We start from the raw sequence: 23,074 nt of genomic DNA on the forward strand, positions 1-23,074 counted from the left end.
ACATAGCCTCTGTCTTCTCTGAATTCTCTGTCACCCCATATCTTGGGGGTGGCTGGTCCACTATAGTTTGGGGTGGGTGTAAGGAGGCAGAAACCCTATTGCCCCACTTGTCCAAAGGGTATATTTCTTATGGTAAGTAGAAGGGTCAGAGAAAGAATTCCCACATATTACAGCCTCCTCTGAGACTAGGTTATCAGAGGGGACCATATAACCACTGGCTCCACTATAAACAATAGACAGAAATGTTGGAGAGGCTCCCAACCCCACCACCACCACACACACACACAGACAGACAAGTATTACATCACAGACAACAGAACTCAGCTCAGGGAATCCAACAACAACAACAACAACAACAACAAAAATCACATCTTTAACAAACTGTAATGCTACCTGCTTATACAAGATTCTACTAAACAAAGGAAGAAAAACACAGAAGTATGCTAAAATATATACCTTTCCTCCCCTCAGCTACAAAGGCCCCAGGTATGACACTGAAAGTCTCAAAAATTATTTGGATATACTCAGTCTCTCTCACTCCAATTGATCAACAAAAGCCCAGGCTGCTGCCACAGTGTCATAATGTTGTAAAGTTCCATTGTGTTGGATTTGCAGCTTAGCTGAATATAATCGACTGAAAAGTATTTGTAATTTATGTAAACGTCCACAAATTGGGGAAAATGAGTTGAAAGGAGACTCTAGCGGAGTAGTCCTGAAAGCACAAAATCTTATGGCCTTCATACTCCAGGGTTTTACCACTTCTGAGAGCAGACAATATCTCCATCTTGTGATAATGGAGTAGTCGAAGAATGACAACTCTGGGACGATCCTTGGGCGCCCTTTTGGGCCCTAACTGATGAGAACATTCTATTTGTAGAGGTCCTGCAGTTCTTTGATTTTGCAAGAACCAGATCACCAGAAATCCCCTCATCTCTGAATCCTGTACCGACTCCGGTAATCCAACCAATCTCAGATTGTTCCTGCGAGAGCAATTTTCCAGATCATCGATCTTGTCTTCCAGAGAAGCTACAGTATCCTGAAAGCGTTTGATTTCCAGTGAAGATTCATGAGTCGAAGTCTCTATCTCTCCTATTCTCTGTTGGACTTCCTGAACATCTTTAGTGAAAGTAGTGAACCGATGGTCAATTCCATCTAATCTCTCTATATAAAACGCACCTCCAACGTTCGAATGAAGCCTCTGTTACCCAAAAGTGAAGGGGGTGAGATCGCATTGTGTCTGCCCCGCCCACGCGTCAAACGTGATGACGTCGAGGGCGGAGCAATGACACTCATCCAATCGCAACGCTCGGCAGCGAAGCGTCAGGGAAGGAGGCGGAGCTCTCAACGTCTAGCCTTCCCTTCGCTGTGTTCCGCCTTCTTCTGACGTCAAGGATGACGTCAAAAGAAGGCGGAACACAGCGAAGGGAAACCTAGACGTCGGGAGCACCGCCTCCTTCCCTGACGCTTCGCTGCCGGAAACGCCACGGAGGTACATTTAAAAACAAGAAAAAAAAATAAAAACCATGTTGGGGGGAGCGAAGAGGGTGGCCACAAAAGAAAAACAATGGGAGCGGGAGGGCACGAGAGAAACGACACCATGGATGCGAAGGGGGGGGGAGAAGAGGGCGGCCCAGGCTGGGACATGGGAGAGAGAGGAGCATGGATGCAAGGGGGGGTCATGGAAGGGAGACAGGGGACTTGCTGGAAAAGGATGAATGGAGGCGGCAGGGGACAGAGGAGCATGGATGGGCATGGATTGGGAGGGCAGGGCTCAGGGAGAGAGGGCAATTGCTGGAAAGGGATGAATGGAGGGGGCAGGGGACAGAGGAGCATGGATGGGCATGGATTGGGAGGGCAGGACTCAGGGAGAGAGGGAAATTGCTGGATAGGGATGAATAGAGGGGACAGATGGGCATGGATGGATATGGATTGCAGGGCAGGCCTCAGGGAGACAGGGCAATTGCTGGATAGGGAAAAATGGAGGGGCCAGGTGACAGATGAGCATGGATGGGCATGGATTGGAAGGGCAGGACTCAGGGAGACGGGAATTGCTGAATAGGGATGAATGGAGGGGACAGATGGCCATGGATGGATATGGATTGCAGGGTAGGCCTCAGGCAGAGAGGGGAAATGCTGGATAGGGAAAAATGGAGGGGCCAGGTGACAGATGAGCATGGATGGGCATGGATTGGAAGGGCAGGACTCATGGAGAGGGGAATTGCTGGATAGGGATGAATGGAGGGGACAGATGGCCATGGATGCATATGGATTGCAGGGCAGGCCTCAGGGAGACAGCGGAATTGCTGGATAGGGATGAATGGAGGGGCCAGGTGACAGAGGAGCATGGATTGGACTCACACTTTCACTCTGACTCTCAAACACTCACTCTCACATACACTCTCCCAAACACACACACTCCGAGGAAAACCTTGCTAGCGCCCGTTTCATTTGTGTCAGAAACGGGCCTTTTTTACTAGTTTATCAATAATTTGTTGTAATTGGGTACCCATAGCCGGTTCCACGGTCATTCAAACCTTTGTAACAATTTCCAAAGCCCAAGCAGATCCCACCGTAGGCGATGGAGGGGCATTCTTCTCAGTCATCTTTAATCCTCTGCTGCAAGTCTTCTCTGTGTCTTTTTTGGATCTGTAAGCTGCCATGCGGAAATACTGCACCTCCGAAGCAGTAACAATAGGCTGATGACCCTCTGTACAATCCAGAGTTCGCACAACACTGCCAAGAGGGGAGAGGAAGCAATCAGAAAAAAAATCTTCTGTTTGTCCTTGTGGTTTTCCTTTCCTTCCTTCAGCGCTGCCCAGAATCAGAGCAGAAAGCAGGTGAAGAGGCAACTCGGCTTAAAGCACCAGGCAGTTAACTAAGTGAAGGGCCAATCATTGCAGTGCTCACCACCTCTGAGGCTCCGGGCAGCACTCTCTCCCCCAAAGACAATAGCAACACAAGGGAGGAACTAACTGAGGGCGCTGTTGCCAGATCAACTCCTACTCTCCCAAAGCCCAGTTCAGACCTTGGGTTGTTGTAGATGTCCACTCCGCCTTGGCGTCATTGCTCTGGCTCCCTCCACCTTGTGGCCTAATGTCCTCTTCGGCACCACCTCTCTAGCTCCCCTCCTCACAGTTGCCAAACAATGCCTCACTGCCGCCACCGCCTCTCCCAGCTGCACTCTCTACCGGCAGGACCGACTCGCTATCCCAATAGGAGGGGGTCAGATGCACCTGCCAATGGCTCCCATCCGTGTTTCCAGGAGACAAACAGCAGCACCCTCGCTGCAGGTCGGTTGGAGATGTTCAGGGGAGCAGAGCTCACGCTGTGGGAGAGGGTTTGGGTCCTCTGAATCAGAGTCTTAAATCAGGGTTTCGTGGAGCTCAACTTGCAGTGGCCATCTTGGCTGGCAGCTCCACTGGAAGTCTCCTCCTATCTGTTTTAAAAGTATTTCCATAAAACTTCCTCGGGGTCCCCTAGTCTTTGCACTTTTGGAACGAGTTAAAAAAAAAATCAATTTACTTCTACTCATTCTACACTACTCAGGATTTTGTAGACCTCAATCATATCTCCCCTCAATCGTCTCTTTTCCAGGCTGAACAGCTCTAACCTCTTTAGCCTTTCTCCATATGAGAAGTTCCATCCCCTTTATCATTTTGGTCGTTATTCTTTGAATCTTTTCTAATTCCACTATATCTTTTTTTGAGATACGGCGACCATCTTGGGGCACTATAGTATTTTCTGTCTTATTCACCATCCCTTTCCTAATAATTCCTAGCATCCTGTTTGCTTTTTTGGCCATTGCCGCACACAGAGAAGATTTCAGCATATTATCTAGAACGACACCTAGATCGTTTTCTTGATTCGGATTATTCTTTCCAATATGCATCGCCCTGCATTTGTCTACATTGAATTTCATCTGCCACTTGGATGCTGTGTCTTCCAATTTCCTAAGGTCTTCCTAGTCCACTCATGTTTTAACAACCTTGAATAGTTTTGTGTCATCTGCAAATTTAATCACTTCACTCGTTGTTCCGATTTCCATACAGATCCCTGAAGCACGCCACTGCTCACCCTCCTCCACCTGAGAGACATGAACATTTAACCTTACCCTCTGTTTTCTGTCCAACAACCAATTCCTAATCTACACCAGAACCTTGCCTCCTAAACCATAACTCAAATTTTCTCAGGAGTTTCTCATGAGGAACTTTATCAAAAGCTTTCTGACAATCTAGATACACTATATTAACCAGCTCACCTTTATCCAATGAAGCAAACTGGTGAGATAAGCCTTCTCTTGGCTGAACCCATGCTGATTCTGTCCCATTAAACTATGTTTGTCTGTGTGTTCTATAATTTTATTTTTTAATAATAGTTTCTGCTATTTTGCCCAGCACTGACATCAGGCTTACATGTCTGTAATTTCCCAGATCACCCAAGGAACCCTTTTTAAAAATCGGCATCATATTGTCCACCTTCGAGTCTTCACATACTACGGACGATTTTAATGACAGCTTACATATTACTTTTTTTTTTATGTTTTTATTAGAAAGAGAAAGGCACAACACACAACATGGTGAATACAGCTCAAGCAAAGGAATTGCCATTTGGACATAATAATGCCATAAAATACTAACAGAGTGCGCTACCACAAATCACAACCAAGCCAATACAAGTAAGTTTTGGCATACGGACCCAACAGTAATGAAAATGCTCACTCATAACAGTTGCTCTCTCTTGATCTTTTTTATTTAGAATAGAAGAAACCCGAAATAAAACCCAAACCGAACCCAAAGGAATCCCTCAAAAAACCCCAAATGAAGCCCCCCTCTCCCCCTGAGGTTAGAATACCACTGAAATCAACACAACCAGGTATCATTTGTTAGATAACTGTGACAAATGCTCTGACACCTCTGCCAGTTTGCTATTTGGATCAGCAGGTCCCACGAAAGGGGTGAAAACTTCACCCCTCCCCCACGCCACCATCTGTGTCATGCTAGAATACTATTTAACAAGGGGAGGAGGAGTCCTGTCCACCCAATGCTGCAGTATGACTTTTTTAGCCAAAACTATAGCAAGGAGAATAAACTTACATTGAAAAGGAGAAATTCGCTGCGTTACCAGATCCAAATAAGACCCCAAAAGCAGGATCCCATAAGACCGCTCCAAGGAAGCCCCCACAACCTCCTCCAACATGGCAAGCAATCCTCGCCAAAATACCTACAGTGTGGTGCACTCCAAAGAATGATGCACTATGGTTCCCTTGCTCCCCAAAAGCGAAGATACATACCTGTAGCAGGTATTCTCCGAGGATAGCAGACTGATTGTTCTCACGATTGGGTCGGCATCCACGGCGGCCCCAACAACAGAATTTTTCAAAGCAAAAAGTCTTCAAAGCTTTAAGAGAACCTTCTGGCGCCTTGGGTGCACGCACCGCGCATGCGCGGCCATCTTCCCACCTGTCGCACAAGAGACCCGCTCAGTTATATCCAAAAGCAAGAATTAAAGAACAACAACTGCAAAGGGGAGGTGGGCGGGTTGGTGAGAACAATCAGCCTGCTGTCCTCGGAGAATACCTGCTACAGGTATGTATCTTCGCTTTTTCCGAGGACAAGCAGGCTGCTTGTTCTCACATGTGGGGTATCCCTAGCACGCAGGCTCACTCAAAACTACAAAGAAAAGTCAATTGGGCCTCGCAACGACGAGGACATAACAAGGATTGACCTACGAACCAGAACATCTAACTGAGAGTGCAGCCTGGAACAGAATAAAAAATGGGCCTAGAGGGGTGGAGTTGGATTCTAAACCCCGAACAGATTCTGCAGCACCGACTTCCCAAAACGAGTGTCGCATCGGGTATCCTACTGAAAGTAGTAATGAGATGTGAATGTGTGGATAGATGACCACGTCGCAGCCTTGCAAATCTCTTCTATAGTGGCCGACTTCAAGTGAGCCGACACTGTCATGGCTCTAACACTATGAGCCGTGACATGACCCCCAAGATTCAGCCCATCTTGGGCATAAGTGAAGGAAATGTAATCTGCTACCCAATTGGAGATGGGGTGTTTCCCGACTGCGACTCCCCTTCTGATGGGATCAAAAGAAACAAACATTTGAGCGGACTGTCTGAAGGGGCTTGTCCACTCCACGTAAAACGCCAATGCTCTCTTGCAGTCCAAGGTGTGCAACTGACGTTCAGCAGGGCGGGTATGAGGACGGGGAAAAAATGTTGGAAAGACAATTGGCTGGTTCAGATGGAACTCCGAGACCACCTTCGGCAAGAACTTAGGGTGAGTGCGGAGGACTACTCTTTTGTGATGAAACTTGAGATAAGGAGCATGCACTACCAAGGCTTGAAGCTCACTGACTCTATGAGCTCAAGTAACAGCCACCAAGAAAATGACCTTCCAAGTCAAATACTTCAGATGGCAGGAATTCAGTGGCTCAAAAGGAGGTTTCATCAGCAGGGTGAGGACGACGCTGAGATCCCATGACACTGGTGGAGGTTTGACAGGGGGCTTTGACAAAAGCAAACCTCTAATGAAGGGAACAGCTAAAGGCTGTCCAGAGATAGGCTTACCCTCTACACCTTGATGATAAGAACTAATTGCAATAAGGTGAACCCTTACGGAGTTGGTCTTGAGACCAGACTCTGATAAATGTAGATGGTATTCAAGCAGGGTCTGTGTAGGACAAGAGTGAGGATCTAGGGCCTTGCTGTCACACCAGATGGCAAACCTCCTCCACTTAAAAGAGTAACACCTCCTTCTGGAATCTTTCCTGGAAGCAAGCAAGACTCAGGAGACACCCTCAGAAAGACCTAAGGAGGCGAAGTCTATGCTCTCAACATCCAGGCTGTGAGAGCCAGAGACTGGAGGTTGGGATGCAGAAGCGTCCCCTCGTTCTGAGTGATGAGGGTTGGAAAACACTCCAATCTCCACGGTTCTTCGGAGGACAACTCCAGAAGAAGAGGGAACCAAATCTGATGCGGCCAAAAGGGCGCAATCAGAATCATGGTTCCGCGGTCTTGCTGGAGTTTCAGCAAAGTCTTTCCCACCAGAGGTATGGGAGGATATGCATACAGAAGGCCTTTCCCCCAATGGAGAAAGGCATCTGACACTAGTCTGTCGTGAGCCTGAAGTCTGGAACAAAACTGAGGGACCTTGTGATTGATCTGAGTGGCAAAAAGATCCACCGAGGGGGTGCCCCACTCTCGGAAGATCTTGCGTACCACGCCCGAGTTGAGCGACCACTCATGAGGTTGCATAATCCTGCTCAACCTGTCGGCCAGATTGTTGTTTACGCCTGCCAGATACGTGGCTTGGAGAAACATGCCGTGACGGCGAGCACAAAGCCACATCTGGACGGCTTCCCGACACAGGGGGCGAGATCCGGTGCCCCCCTGCTTGTTGATGCAGTACATGGCAACCTGGTTGTCTGTCTGAATTTGAATAATTTGATTGGACAGCCGATCTCTGAAAGCCTTTAGAGCGTTCCAGATCACTCGCAACTCCAGAACATTGATCTGAAGACCTGATTCTTGGAGGGATCAAGCTCCCTGAGTGTGGAGCCCATCTACATGCGCTCCCCACCCCAGGAGAGATGCATCCATGGTCAGCACTTTTTGAGGCTGAGGAATTTGGAAGGGACGTCCCAAGGTCAAACTGGATCGAATTGTCCACCACTGAAGGGAATCGTGAAAATCGGTGGACAGCTGGATCACATCCTCTAGATTCCCCGCAGCTTGATACCACTGGGAAGCTAGGGTCCATTGAGCAGACCTCATGTGAAGGCGTGCCATGGGCGTCACATTAATTGTGGAGGCCATATGTCCTAGGAGTCTCAACATCTGCCAAGCTGTGATCTGCTGAGACGCTCTGGCCATGGAAACGACAGAAGGTTGTCTAACCTCATCTCGGGAAGATAGGCCCGAGCTGTCAGAGTCCAGCAGGGCTCCTATGAATTCTAGTTTTTGAACTGGAAGAAGGTGGGACTTTGGGTAATTGATGACAAACCCTAATAGCTTCAAGAGTCACATTAACTGTGGAGGCCATATGGCCTAGGAGTCTCAACATCTGCCAAGCTGTGATCTGCTGAGACGCTCTGGCCATGGAAACGAGAGACAGAAGGTTGTCTAACCTCATCTCGGGAAGATAGGCCCGAGCTGTCAGAGTCCAGCAGGATAAACATAAAGGAATCCTGTTCAGAAGGAAAGGATCCTCAGGAGCTTAACCAAGATTGGATAGCAGAGCCGGTAGTGGGAGGCGGGGCTGAAGGTTGGGAGGCGGGGATAGTGCGGGGCAGACTTATACGGTCTGTGCCAGAGCCAGTGGTGGGAGGCGGAACTGGAGGTTGGGAGGCAGGGATAGCGCTGGGCAGACTTATACGGTCTGTGCCAGAGCCGGTGGTGGGAGGTGGGGATAGTGCTGGGCAGACTTATACGGTGTGTGCCAGAGCCGGTGGTTGGGAGGTGGGGCTGGTGGTTGGGAGGCGGGGATAGTGCTGGGCAGACTTATACGGTCTGTGCCCTGAAGAGCACAGGTACAAATCAAAGTAGGGTATACACAAAAGTAGCACACATGAGTTGTCTTGTTGGGCAGACTGGATGGACCGTGCAGGTCTTTTTCTGCCGTCATCTACTATGTTACTATGTAAGAGTCAAATAGTCATCTGAATGGACTGTAGAGCTCTTGCCTCTGAGGTGTTCTTCACCAGCCAATCGTCGAGATAAGGGAACACATGTACTCCCAGTCTGCGTAGCGACGCTGCAACTACTGCCAGGCATTTTGTAAAAACCCTGGGCGCAGACGCGAGACCAAAGGGTAGCACACAATACTGGAAGTGCTGTGTTCCCAGATGGAATCGAAGATTCTTCCTGTGAGCTGGAAGTATAGGAATGTGAGTGTAAGTATCCTTTTTAAGTCCAGAGAGCATAGCCAATCGTTCTTCTGAATCATGGGAAGAAGGGTGCCCAGGGAAACCATCCTGAACTTTTCTCGGACCAGATATTTGTTCAGGGCCCTTAGGTCTAGGATGGGACGCATCCCCCTGTTTTCTTTTGCACAAGGAAGTACCTAGAATAGAATCCCAGCCCTTCTTGCCCTGGTGGAACGAGCTCGGCCGCATTGGTGCTGAGAAGGGCGGAAAGTTCCTCTGCGAGTATCTGCCTGAGTTGGAAGCTGAAGGACTGAGCTCCTGGTGGACAATTTGGAGGTCTGGAGATTAAATTGAGGGAGTACCCTAACCGGACTATTTGAAGAACCCACCGGTCGGAGGTTATGAGAGGCCACCTTTGGTGAAAATTTTAACCTCCCCCTGACCAGTAGATCGTCCAGCACAGGTATTTTTATGGCGGCTATGCTCAGCTGGAGCCAGTCAAAAGCCTGTCCCTTGCTTTTGCTGGGGAGCTGCAGGGGCCTGTCTGGGCGCACGCTGTTGACGAGAACGAGCGCGCTGGGGTTGAGACTGGGAAGGCTGTTGGGAAGGTGGATTGTACCTACACTTATTGTAAGCATAAGGAGCATTCCTCCTTCCCCTGAAAAAGCGTCTACCTGATGAGGTAGATGCTGAAGTCACCCGGTGGAAGAGTTTGTCGAGGGTGGTCTCCCGCTGGTGGAGCTGCTCTACCACCTGCTTGACCTTCTCGCCAAAAATATTATCCCCCCGGCAAGGGACATCCGCAAGCCGCTGCTGGGTCCAATTGTCCAGGTCAGAGGCACGCAGCCATGAGAGTCTGCGCATCACTATACCTTGAGCAGCGGATCTGGATGCAACATCAAAAGTGTCATAAGCGCCCCTGGACAGGAATTTACGACACGCCTTCAGCTGCCTGACCACCTCCTGAAAAGGCCTGGCCTGTTCCAGAGGGAGCTTATCCACCAAGTTCGCCAGTTGCTTTACATTGTTCCGCATTTGGATGCTCGTGTAGAGCTGGTAAGACAATTTTGAACACAAGCATAGAGGACTGATAGGCCTTCCTCCCAAAAGAGCAGAGTCCTAGCTTCTCGCCCCAGGGGTGCCAAGGCGAAATCTCTAGTGCTCGAAGCACGTCACCGGTACTCCTCGGTACAGACGAGGACGTGGAATCCACATGCCTCCTCGGGGTCGGGTCCAACAGTGGTTGATCCCGGTGGGCCTGCGTAGCAGGAGCCTTCAAGACAGGTGGAGACCCACTCGACAGCTCGCTACTCCCAGTTAGTGGTGAAGTCTGGACAGCCATTACCTGCGCTCCCAATGTCGATACCATCCCCTGTGCCGATATCGACACCGCCGACCTCGGTACAGCTGTCGACGTCGAGGAATCAGTTAGAGCTCTGAAAAGACGGTCCCGAAGAGCTCTTCTCAATGCCTGTGTCCATTTTTTCAAACTCAGACACAACTTGCAAGCGTCTGGGCGATGATCAAGCCCAAGGTACTGGATGCACCAGGAGTGCGAGTCAGTGCCCAAGATTGACCGCTGGCACCGAGCACACCTCTTGAAGCCACTGGGAGGCTTTGATGACATCAGCGGAAAAATCGTGGCGTTTAAATCAAAAGGCTCGATTGTGCCGGATGAGGGCACAAAAGGAGTACCGCGTACGTGCGGCCCAAGAAGGCCTGTAGGGGTACTTCCCTGTGATCTCACCAGAGCTGCTCTTGGTTCATACAAGCCTAATGCATCCTGTTATGAACAAGATGGCTGCTACAACCCCTGACCTGAACATTTCTGTGTCAGCAAGATCCAGCTTTTCAGCTTATGGAAAATCACTGGCAGGCCTGTCCCATCCAAGGACATTCTGTGTTACCACCACCTCCTGATATCACCCTGAGAAGCTGAGAGGGGAGTGAGACCATGGCACCAGAAAGTTACCATTTCAAGGTGACAAAACAAAGGACTCTTCTTGCCCATGTAGTGAGCTGGACAAGATCATGATTGGTCTCTGTTGTCACCTGACCGAGAGGTACTAAGAAAGCGGGAACAGAAGAAAGACAGTTAGTCGGAGTTAGTCGGGGTTAGACGGAGACCATTGGAGAGTTTGGACGGACAATAAGACAGGAGAGACCTGAGAAACCTAGCAAGGTTCTAACCTTGTGAACTGTATGTCTGGTGAAAATACCTGTTGGCTCAGCTATACCAGCCCTGAACTACGGCACAGAGTGACCGAGACCTGCTTTCTGCAGAGAGACCCTGCACTACATCTAAGACTGAAACTCGCTGTAAGACAGCTGGAGTCGAAGAAGAATTCTGCACTTACCATCGAGAGTCTGTCTCAGAGACCACATGGTGAGATACAGTGATTTACTTCTATATATCTGGGATTAGTGATTGGTTGTTATCAGAGATTAGATTGGTTACGTCAGACCCGTGGTCAAGAAATAAGCTGCTAAGAGTTGTACTTCAGTTACAAATCAGGTTACCTATTATTCTAATAAGAATCATTGTGTATAGTCTGTATCCAGTAGCAATCTAGTTCTGTTTTTATTATCAGCAAGTTTTATATTTTTGTATTTTGCTAAGCCTTGCTACAGAGTTTTTCTATATTTGTATATCTTCTTTACCTAATAAATCTAATATATATCAGCTGGCTTTAGTTTAGTTTCTCTCTCGGAAGCATTGGCTAGGTGCCAAGCCAGGTTCTATTCTTCCCTAGACAGAGTTCAGAATATTTTGCTTTAGCATAGTTCTGTAATTGAAACCCGGGCATAAATGAGTCTGTTGGGAATTGTTTTCCTATAAGAGTTATTTATGACTACCTACATAATTGGGGACTCGTCTTGGGGATCTCAGAGATAGTGAGAACGTATTCCCGTGTTTTTTTTTCCTGTTAGAGAGAGAAATGCCAGGCTGTATATAACTGCCTTTCTGTGGTATAACGTGCTGTGTTTACACTGAAATCTCTTGCTGTATGTCACGGAGAACAGCTTGTCAGAGAACTGCAGACGGAGAAGCTTCTGTGAAGCGTGCCTGCTTGTTAGCTGAGCTGAATCTGCTGTTTGTCTGATTGACGACTTAGAGATAAGCAAGAAGCAAGACTTTTATTGCCAGCTGTGTTTACATTAGCTGCTCTTATAGTCAGTTCAGCCATAATGACAACAATTACGCTAACTGAATTAGAGGTAGCTGTGTTTGAAACCCTAATCTCTGCTACGCAGACTAAGTCCAAACCAGAGTATACTGTAAAGTCTTGGCTTAACTTGTTTCGGAAGGAAACGGCCGAGAGTCATGCAGCTTACACTTCGGTGCTCAACCAGTTCATAAAGGACAAAGCTCGCCTTACTATTACAGACCTGGCTGAGCTTGCATGTACCTTACTGGCGATATACGAGTATGATGCTTGTATTCGTTCCTCACTACAAGTGAAGCTCCAGCAATTGCATAAGGCTGCAGAGGCTCTAAAAAAAAAAAAAGAGAAAGCTGAATTACAGCTCGCTTGGGAGAGCCAGCTTGCTCAGGCAACTGCTGGAGGGGAAGGGGGGGGGGGGGGGGGGGGGGGGGTCGAAAAACACCCAGGATCAGGTTACATATCCTGAATGTACCATACTTAAAGATAAATGCTCAGCTTTAGAGAAGGGAAAATTGCAGTGGGAAAGACACGCCCACTCGTTGCAGAGTGAATTGAAGCTGAAAGATGCTGCTCTGGGCTCGAAAAATCAACAGTTAGCTGATGTTGAAGAGACTTTGAGTTTAAATAAACAATAGGCAGCTAGGTTTCAGTCTTTCTATCAAGAAGTGAGAGAAAGATCTGAGGGTTCTATCTCTGCTTTGCGCAAAGAATTGCAACAGGAAAAGGAGAGACTTAGCTTTGTCCAGGAGGCATGGCACAGTGCCGATGGGGAGCTGATTGAGTTATGGGAGAAAAATAAATCACTCTTGCAGCATTTATCCCAGGCTTTGCAGGAAAAAGATTCTTGTCTACAAGCATTAAATCAGTGCAAGGGAGATTTAGATACAGTGAGAAAGGAGGTGTGTAATATGGGTTCTGACACTACTGCAATACCTATGGAGTTACTAGAGAGTGATGATTCTAGGCCATCCAGCCCTACGTTGGAACAGCACAGACTGCCTGATCGGTCACTGAGATATGATCAGCAGCTGGAGCCTGATAGCTTTAAGTTAAGTCCTAGAGACCACACTACATCAGCTCCTCCCCGGTACAGTTCTATAGTTCCTGAGGCCTTCGACAGCATGCAGGAGCACAGGCTCCGCCTAATCAGGTCACGGAACACTGTATCACCTGATGAGGTCACGGATACTATTGCACCTATGCTCCGCCCAGGAAGGTCGCAGCTTACTGCACCACCTGATGAGAGCACTGGTACAAGAGTGCATATGCTCCGCCCAGGAAGCTCACAGGAAGGCCCCACCTGATGATGTCACTAGGGCAGGGGTAGGCAACTCCGGTCCTCGAGAGCCGCAGGCAGGTCAGGTTTTCAGGATATCCACAATGAATATGCAGGAGATAGATTTGCATACCATGGAGGCAGTGTTTGCAAATCTATCTCCTGCATAATCATTGTGGATATCCTGAAAACCTGACCTGCCTGCGGCTCTCGAGGACCGGAGTTGCCTACCCCTGCACTAGGGCAATTGGGCCTGTGCCCTGTCCTGGAAGGTCACAGCCCTCTGCACTACATGATGAAATCAGCAACACACCCGCAGCACTGTTTTATTCACCTGCTGGTGAGCAGCGGTATTCCACTCAGACACCCAAAGGTACCACCTTATCTAGGGAACAACACTCACAAACAATGAAGACACTTCACATGATGATTAAACCTTTTAAAGAATCTTCTAAGGTATCAATACAAGCTCACTTGCGGTCAGTTCATGACCCCTTTAAAACTCTACAAGTCCATGCGGATTCAGATAAAATGGCTTTGCTTAAATGGACGTTTGATGAGGAGTGCCAGACATACTTGCTGGCTATGTTGGATGACAGCCCTGACTTGTTTGCCGTGGAACAAGTTTTAAATAAGCGCTATGGTCTGTTTGCAGATGACATGGAAGCAAAACGTGCAGTATATACTATGCACTGTGGTTCCAACGAGAGTTCGTGAGAATGGGCCTTTCACCAAGGAGGGCCCACGCCAGATCCCACAGATCTTGAATTTGGTGAATTTAGAAAACTTTTTGTGAAGGGTCTGCCTAAGTGAAAATCCCTTTGGCAGGAAAACAGAAAGAACCTTATTCCCGCCTTCTGAGGCAGGCAGAAGATATTTTTGATATGTGTTGCATGCAGCCCACGGTGACTACACCCAAATTAGCTAAAAATCGCCTCCAGGTGGTTCCACCCAGTGTCTGTGCTGTCACATCCACACTTTCTCTGGAAAACAAGGTGTCAAGTCCTTCTACACAGTCACGGGTTGGCAGTACCCAACCTTGCCAGCCAAGTGGCACAGCGCTTCCTACTGCGCGGGAGGGTCAACAACAACAACACCCGAAAAAGAAGTGTTTTAATCAGAGGAAGTGGGTGGCGGAGAAGATCCAGGCCGTAGAGGCACAGATTGATCAAATGTTGGTAAAACATCAGGGTCCCGTGCCCGGAGCTGCACACAAGACCTCCTCTCCACATAAGAAAGGAAGCCCATACCAAAATAATAAGGACAAGGCTCCCGGCCTAACCACCAAGACTGGGCCTAGTGTCAAGTCCATTGAAATATCGGAACAACCAGGTTCTTCAGAAGAAGACCTGGCATGACTAGACTCAGCCCTTCTTCACCATCCATCATGTCCACAGTTCACGTGGATGCTCTGTCGTCCGTCTGGAAGGGCCTCTTTTACAGGACTCAATTAAGAAAAACAGGTATTTTCTCAGTAAACGTATTCCTAAAGGTTACAGACATACCATGGATCTGTTGATTCAACAGAAATTTTCCTGTCTAGGTCTACTGGATACTGCCTCAGAGGTGACTTTGATTACCCAGGGCCTGTTTCAGAAACTTGAGGCATTTCTAAGGGGGGGGGGGGGGGTCGGGATGCGCTGCGTGTCACTCCATGTGACTTGTCACTGGTGGCTTATGGCAATCAGAGCATCGGTACTGTGGGACAGGTTTGGCTTTCCTTGCAGCTTGAAGAGATGATTATCAAACACCCTGCCATCACTACTACCAGTGCTGGTGAAGAATTCTTAATTGGAAATGACCTTCTGAAGTAATTGCGGCCTGTTTGGATTATGTCCAAGAAGTTATCTGGTCCCAAGTCACACATCCCATTCCATATGGGAGAGTAAAGCGCTTGAGAAGAGTCGGTGGTTCCAGCTCCGTGGAGCTTAGGGATACCTCCAGTCGAATCAATTTCCAGAATTCAGAAGACCCTCATACTTGGGAGCTCCAGTTGTATGGTGCACCGGGGGGTGGGGGGTGGGGGAGAACAGCACGGTGAAGTTATCCAAGTCCAGATGGATCGGATAGCTGACATTGTTCTACATGATGACAAATTGGAGATTATTTTGAATGACTCGCCTCCTGTAAGTGGCTCTCCAGATGCTGCTAACATATCGCAGGAGGACTCTTCTTCCACATCCAGTCCTGATCCACCACATCCTCGCAGGTTGACTGACATCCACCAGAAGGATGATGCTTACACCATCTCCGTCCAGATAGCTGAATCCAATCACTTCAGTCCACTTTGCTGTTGTTCCTTAATCAGCGACACTCTGTTTGATCATCTTCGCAAGTCTGTGCAACTTCCCTTCAGTAAGTGTTCTTCCACTTCTGTACAGGTACCTGGACAAGGTGCCAAGCCACTTGTCGGAATGTGCAACCTTCCTTTGACTGTGGGACAGAAGTCTTTCACCCATCACTTCTCGAATGTCAAAGGCCTACAGCAGCCCTTATGTCTGGAGTTTATGTGGATCTGGTCTTGTGGAGCAGACTGGATGGCAACCCAGTGGAAGCTGAATCTACATCTGGCATGCTGAAGTCTGGACAGACCATACCCCAGGTCTGTGAAGTAGTCTGTGATAAAGATGTGACCATCCCGGCAAGAGTGAGGGATTTTTCCATCAAGCTCCGTCTTGCACAGGGCCAAAGTCTATTGGACAAAGTGATGTTCTTCAACCCACATTCTTACTTTAGGGACCTAGGGTTGTCCACCGGTATTCTGCCATGTGTGGACATGACGGGGACTACTTTTCACTTGTTGGTCACCAATCCGCAGTCAGATGAAGTTTTTGAGTCTGCAGGAGACCCTTTTGGATTTCTGGTGGGAGAGTCTTTTCCTGATGTCGAGGTAAGTTTGCCTATTATTGGCAGGCTGCCTTCCTCTTGGAAGTAAATTTAAAACAAATCGGTGAAAATGTTTCTTCACCCAACGTGTAATTAAACTCTGGAATTCATTGCTGGAAAATGTGGTGAAGGCGGTTAGCTTAGCAGAGTTTAAAAAGGGGTTGGATGGTTTCCTAAAGGACAAGTCCATAAACCGCTACTAAACGACTTGGAAAAATCCAAAATCCCAGGAATAACATGTATAGAATGTTTGTACGTTTGGGAAGCTTGCCAGGTGCCCTTGGCCTGGATTGGCCGCTGTCGTGGACAAGATGCTGGGCTCGATGGACCCTTGGTCTTTTACCAGTATGGCATTACTTATGTACTTATGTACTAACACCTGCCAGGGGGGGAGACAACTGAATGTCTGTTTACCTATCCCAGAGGCCTCATCTCTCTAGAGTTTGTTTGGCCATATGATGCAACTTGTTCACAAGTGCAGTTGAAAGACAACTGCTTGATTTTGGCGAGGAGGATGTCTTTACCCCAGAGGTCTAGAATGGTGAATTCTGTTGAAACAGAACGGAAGCGAAAGGAAACTTAACAGGGGGAAAATCTAACAAAAAAAAGAGGGGTTTTTTTTTAATACTGGAAAAAAGAAAAAGACAAAAAAGGCAACGTAAACCAAAAAGAAAGCGCTGAAAAACAACGCGAAGGATACCTAAGTCTTTCCTTGGGCCTGAGGGAGAGAGACCGACACGCAGCCACTCTCCACCGCAGAAAAAGAAAAACTGAGGCAGGAACGGACACGCGCGGGCGGGAAGATGGCCGCGCATGTGCAGTGCGCGTCTGTCCCGCGCTCCGGAAGCTGTGATAAAGTTCTTTGGATTTTTGCTGGAAAAATCTCCGTTCCTGGGCCGCCATGGATGCCAACCCACATGTGAGAACAAGCAGCCTGCTTGTCCTCGGAGAATGGCATATACACATACATGTACAAACATATGCAAGAAAATGGCAATATTCGCCTTTACTGCTATTCTTCAAATGCCCCCTTAACTTACAAGTAGAGCTTAGTGCCAATTCTTTAATGGCATCTTGGTACAGAGATTCTGTTTTAGAATACTAGCATAAGTTGGCACTGGTGCATCTACGTTAAGGCACACCTTCTTACACCATATCAATGGTAGGACAAAGTTATTGCACCTGAATGCACCAAGTGAGGCATATAAATGTGTAGCCTGCCTGGAAAATGGTTGAATGTCAAGTTCAACTTCCTGCTGTTTTTCACTTATTTCTAATTGGATGTCTTCTTACTACTTGAAATTAAATAAAGAAAAAAAAAAACAAAATCGGCCCAGGAAGTAAAATCTAAGCTGATTATTGATGGTGAAAATTTTACACTAGCTCTATACAGATATTAGGTATTATTTTGGATAACGGATTGACTTTGGAACCTCAGATAAATTCTCTTGTTAAGAACTCCTTTTAAGGGCTAGTCGTAAATTTCTATTGATTGACCAGTCCAGACTTGTAGCTCAATCACTGATTCTTAGTAGGTTAGATTACTGTAATATTGTTTATTTAGGACTCCCAAAATACCTACTGAGAAAACTACAAACAATCCAGAATGTGGTGGCTCACCTGATCTATTCTCTCAGAAAATCAGACAAAATAACAAGTTTACTTTATTAAACTCCATTAGCTCCCATTTGAGGCTAGGGCAACTTTTAAATTGAGATTTCTTATGGAAAATTATGCATGGATTAGTACCACCTTATTTGATATCTCTTGTGCATTATGCCAGCGGTTCCCGAACTGTGCACCGTAGTGAACTCAAACGGGGTGCTGGGGCGCATCACTCTCTACTTTCCCCTCCCACAGGTCCGGCATGTGCCACTTCCTGCTTCTTCCTCCGTTGCAGCGTTAGGTGGAAAATTGTATAACACTCGAAATTTTCTTTTGTTTGATTTTCCGAGCCCTAAGGGTATTATTTTGAACAGATATTTTATGCGTCTGTTTGCATATCAGGCAGCTAAGTTCTGGAAATTTTTATCCAATAATTTACAGTTTTTATCTTCTCTTGACATGTTTAAGAAGGGTCTAAAGACCCTATTGCAGGGGTTCCCAAACTTTCTGGTTCATGGCACTCCCCCCCCCCCCCCCAGGCCACATGGGTCTCCACGGCACCTCCCCCCCAGCCAAATAGGTCACCGCAGCAATCCCGTCACATGGGTCTCTGCCCCCCCCCCCCCACATGGGTCTCCCTTTCTCTGCATCCCCGTCCTTTCACACCAGCATACCTCTGCCTCCCTGCAGCCCCCTCCTCTCAAACCAGCACACTGCTGCCTTCCCTAAATCCAGCATCTCTCGCTACCTTCCTTTCTGCAGGTCCAGGATCGCTGCCACTTCCTTCTCCTTCCCACGCCGCCACTGCAGTTCTTGCAGCTTACATTTTCGGGCCATCCACAATTCACACAGGCACTCCAGGGCCTTTCCAGTCTGCCACGTCCGGCCCTCTCTGATGCAAATTCCTGTTGCGAGGGCCAGCAGCAGAGGGAAATCCCCACAGTGCCTGTGTGAATCGCGGATGGCCCGAAAATGTAAGCTGAAAGCAGTGCAGCAGTGACGGTGAAAGCAGAAGATGCCAGATCTGCAGGAGGAGAAATAGGGAGTGATGCGCTGTGGCAACCCTGAGAGTTTGCTGTGGCACACCAGGGTGTTGCGGCGCAGTTTGGGAACTGCTGCCCTACTGTTCTCTGAATATGTGGCGAAGAAATAATGGGTGTTAGCTTTGTTGGGTTATCCTATATTTGTTACATCCTAGATGTACTGTGGTCTAGTCTCTCACTGCAATCTGCTTTGAACTATGCAAATGAAACTAGTGGACTCTAAGAACTGTATACCCTCCTTTCACTTAAGTGCTACCATACAGATTAGCACCAAGTGCACACAGGTGCCTATTGATAATAGTGCCTTTGACGAACATAAATGGTGTGCACCTCTAGGTACCAGATTATAGAATTATCCTGAAAGAACATATTTGCAAGAAGGGTATACACAGGGTATATTTCCAAGCACAACTCTCACTTGGCAGCTCTTCAGCTATAGGAAATTGGGAAATTGTTAATTATTTTCATGTTCTGTTGTCTCTGGCACAGACCAAAGATACCAAGGGTGGACTGCTACAAACAATGAGATTTATAGACGATGTATATGTGCTATAAATTTACAAAAGTTTTACATGTGAGAAAAGCATCATAAATGTTAGAAGGAAAAGAAAATATTTAGCTTTCTTTGGTGCTTCTGAAAGGATATACAGAGAGTGGAGGCAGTATTAGAACAGTTTTCAAAGGATCTTGCCTAGGTTAGTTAATAGCTGGGTACATTACCCAGGCTGAAAACCTTCCTTCACTTACAACCATTTGAACCAGTGGACTTCTCCACTCCAGCCCAATTTTCAAAGGGGAAACTACATATATGAAACTGTCTGCACCAGAGACATACACAAAACACAAAAGTGCACTCTTGCTCTTCAGTCACTCACAGACTCATGTTTACTCCACTAATGCATTGCTACTGCCTCATTCAGTCAGTGTCCCAGCCATCTCTGCCCGCCATCATAAAGCATCCTTGTATTTGCTGGCAGCTCTTTCTCAGCCTACATCAGCAGACCCCCTCATATTTTCTTCTATGAGGCTCATTTTCAAAACAGAAAAATGTCTAAAAAGCAGCACAAAGCGGCAGATGAACGTTTTGTTTGCTAAATTATACAAATTGCTATTTTCAAAGCGCACTTTTAAGACAGTTTCTATGCTGTTCGAATGCAATGTATCCAAATCACAAGGGGGTATAATGGGGGCAGGATATGGGTATTCCCAAAACTTGGATGTTTTTCTGTCAAATGTCCGGGGCTAAAAGTTAGACGTTTTGGTCTAGATCTGTTTCAATAACAACTAAGTCACAAAAAGGTGCCCTAAATGAACAGATGGCCACTGGAGGAATTAAGGCATGAACCCTCCCTTTAATCACCCAGTGGTCAGTAACCCCCTCCCACCCCCCAAAGATGTGAAAGAAACAGCTTCAGATGTTACAGCCAGTCTTATTACAGCAGTGATCGTTGCAGTGCACTGTAGAGAAGGGGACACAGGTCCATATCCCACTCTAATTGGTACACTGATGGTAGAAAGCATGAGCCCTCCAAAACCCACCAAAAACCTACTGCACCTACATATAGGTGAAAGTTGCAGACATAGGGGATCCTGTAGTGGTGTATGGTTGGGTACAGTAGGTTTTTGTTGGGTTTTGGAGGGCTCACCATACAATATAAGATGATAACGGCGAGATGTGGACCTGAGACCTTTCATCTGAAATCCACTGCAGTACCCCCTAGAGTACCCACTGCTCTGCTGATCCCCTCCCTCCATACTGTTTTTGTGCATTTTTCCCTTGGATATTTTTTTTCCTTCAAAAATAGTCCAAAAATAGGCAAACAGAGCACAAATACATCTACCAAATGGTCATTTCTGAAACAAACAGTTGAGCTTTTTTCTGGTTTGAAAATGGCCATGTTCACCATTGGAGTTTTGAACTTTTCTGCAAAACATCAAAAAATCGGATTTAGACGTTGTATTGAAAATGCCCCTCTAAACCTCTAACATTTCTACACCTTCTCAACTACCCCATTTTCCCCAGACACTCTCATTAGCTCTCTCTAAGGCCCTGTGCAGAACTCAGTCTCCTCTTTCCTGTGACAAGAGCAACCTTCCCATTGCTGGATCCTACCACAGTCTCTCCACTGGAAGGAGCCCAGGATTGGAGAGATAAAGAGGGCTAAACTCAGACACCTTAGCCATCCATCTACCTATAGGACATCAGTGCAAAAATCTTTTGACTCCTTATAAAAGCCAAGACAATTGACAATCCTAACCTGCTGAGTCCTGAACACATCTCACAGCCCTCCCCCCACCTTAAAATAACTTTCGGTCACAAGCAAACTAGGCAAGTGCCTAGGTCCCAAATCTGGCCCAGAGGTTCAAACACCTCTTCCCAACCTCTCTCTCTCTCTCTCTCTACCTCCTCTTTATGGTATAAATCAAGCTCACTTCCTCCTTGTTGCACATTGACAAATGACGCAATCTTGGGTTAAGTGGAGTGGGAGCAATTTTTGATTGGTGGGGGGAAAATGTAATAGGGAGAAGCAGTGTTGGAGACAACACTCTGAGGGCATTTGCCGCAGGAGAATGGTGGGGAAGGAAGGAGAGGAACCTGAATATAGCGTCCTTGTCCTTCTGAAGATTTCTGCATTGCGCAGTTTTGCAAAATTCTTCCAGGAGTATTAAATGGCCAACACATATCTAGAGTATTTGTGGTACAAATTCTATGTCCACACACAGAGAGGCTTGGTTTTAAATGCTTTACCTCAGTTCAGTGAAAATAAAAAGGTGGGAATATGAGCCAGGCTATCCAAAAACTGGAACCAAACTGGAATTTTAAAATAAACCGTATTTAATAATTTCCAAATAAATGATGATAAAACAATTCCACATAAATATTGACTTGACACAACGTTGTGTTTCGGCCAAACGGCCTACATCAGGATTCTTGTAACTGAGATCACCTCAGATCACAAATACAAATGCTGTAGACGAGAGCTTAAAATGGGTCATTTCAATTGTTTTTCTGCAGAGTGCAGTGTAAGACAGACTGTTTTTGTAACGGTCTTTTTCAAGACCCATTTTAAGCTCTTGTCTACAGCATTTGTATTTGTGATCTGAGGTGATCTCAGTTACAAGACTCCTGATGTAGGCCATTTGGCCGAAACACAACGTTGTGTCAAGTCAATATTTATGTGGAATTGTTTTATCATCATTTATTTGGAAATTATTAAATACGGCTTATTTTAAAATTCCAGTTTGGTTCCAGTTTTTGGATAGCCTGGTTCATATTCCCACCTTTTTATTTTCATTTTATGCTCCGTGGGATCTACTGAGTTCTCCACACGCGTGGATTCTCTTTAGACTTACCTCAGTTCAGTCCATTACTGTCATGAACCCAAAAATAGGAGCTGATGGCAATAACAAGATCCACATTTTTCAAATACAAGTAGCCTTTATAACCACAGAAAGTTAACAATGAATTACATCACTTTAGCAATTCCAAAGAAAAAGTGAAAGTGGGCTATAAAATTTAAAATAAAAACTCACCTGACTGCATGTTTTAACAGACATTCTTCTTCCAGTTTCTTCCTAATATCAGGAAACAGTATTTTTATTATAATTCATCAGCTGGTCAACAGGAAATTGTGTCAGAATGAACTGTCCAAGAAGAAATCCTTGCCTTTCTATGTCCCAAAAATACAGACAGTTCAAAGAGAATTGTGGATCACTGTATGACATCAGTACAGATACTCTGGCATTATGGACTACAGAACAGGAAGGAGTAAATAAAGCATGCACAACAGTTTACATGCTACATCAACTTACAGACATCAGAACGTTTTGATTCTCTGGACACATTAAGCCACTACCTCCCTTCCCCCCACCCCAAGGGAATGAAACCTAAAGTTGCCAAATGAACAGTCACAGAGACTGCTAATGGAGCCTCCACTAATGATGAACAAGGTTGTGGATTCCAAAATGTACTTTCCCAACCTCCACCAATGCGGAAGGGCTCAAAAGAAACACAAATTTCCTCCCCAAATTCATCTCCACCCTACCCTGGTACCGTCTTCTCTCCTCATTTCCGCTTTTTATGCCTCAACTACCACCTTACTGTAATACTCCTCCTTTCAGCTCTCTTCCTCCCTTTCACCCACCCAGTCTTATAAGCATGCTCTCCCCTCCACCTCTTTCCCTAGCCCAGTTGCAGCCTTCTTTTTTCCTCACAGTCC

General features: G+C 46.7%; 1 protein-coding gene across 1 annotated transcript in view; it reads right to left on the bottom strand.

The window, feature by feature from the left end:
* Window positions 1–23,074, bottom strand: part of LOC115458147 (zinc finger protein 300-like) — a 175,327-nt gene that overhangs the window by 148,460 nt on the left and 3,793 nt on the right. The window contains exon 2 of the mRNA XM_030188000.1: window positions 22,389–22,430. Coding sequence (XP_030043860.1) covers window positions 22,389–22,412 — 24 coding nt within the window. The 5' untranslated portion in view covers window positions 22,413–22,430. The remainder of the gene's footprint in view (window positions 1–22,388; window positions 22,431–23,074) is intronic.

The sequence above is a fragment of the Microcaecilia unicolor genome, chromosome 14 (genome assembly GCF_901765095.1).
Source record: "Microcaecilia unicolor chromosome 14, aMicUni1.1, whole genome shotgun sequence".
In the NCBI taxonomy this organism is placed as follows: domain Eukaryota; kingdom Metazoa; phylum Chordata; class Amphibia; order Gymnophiona; family Siphonopidae; genus Microcaecilia; species Microcaecilia unicolor.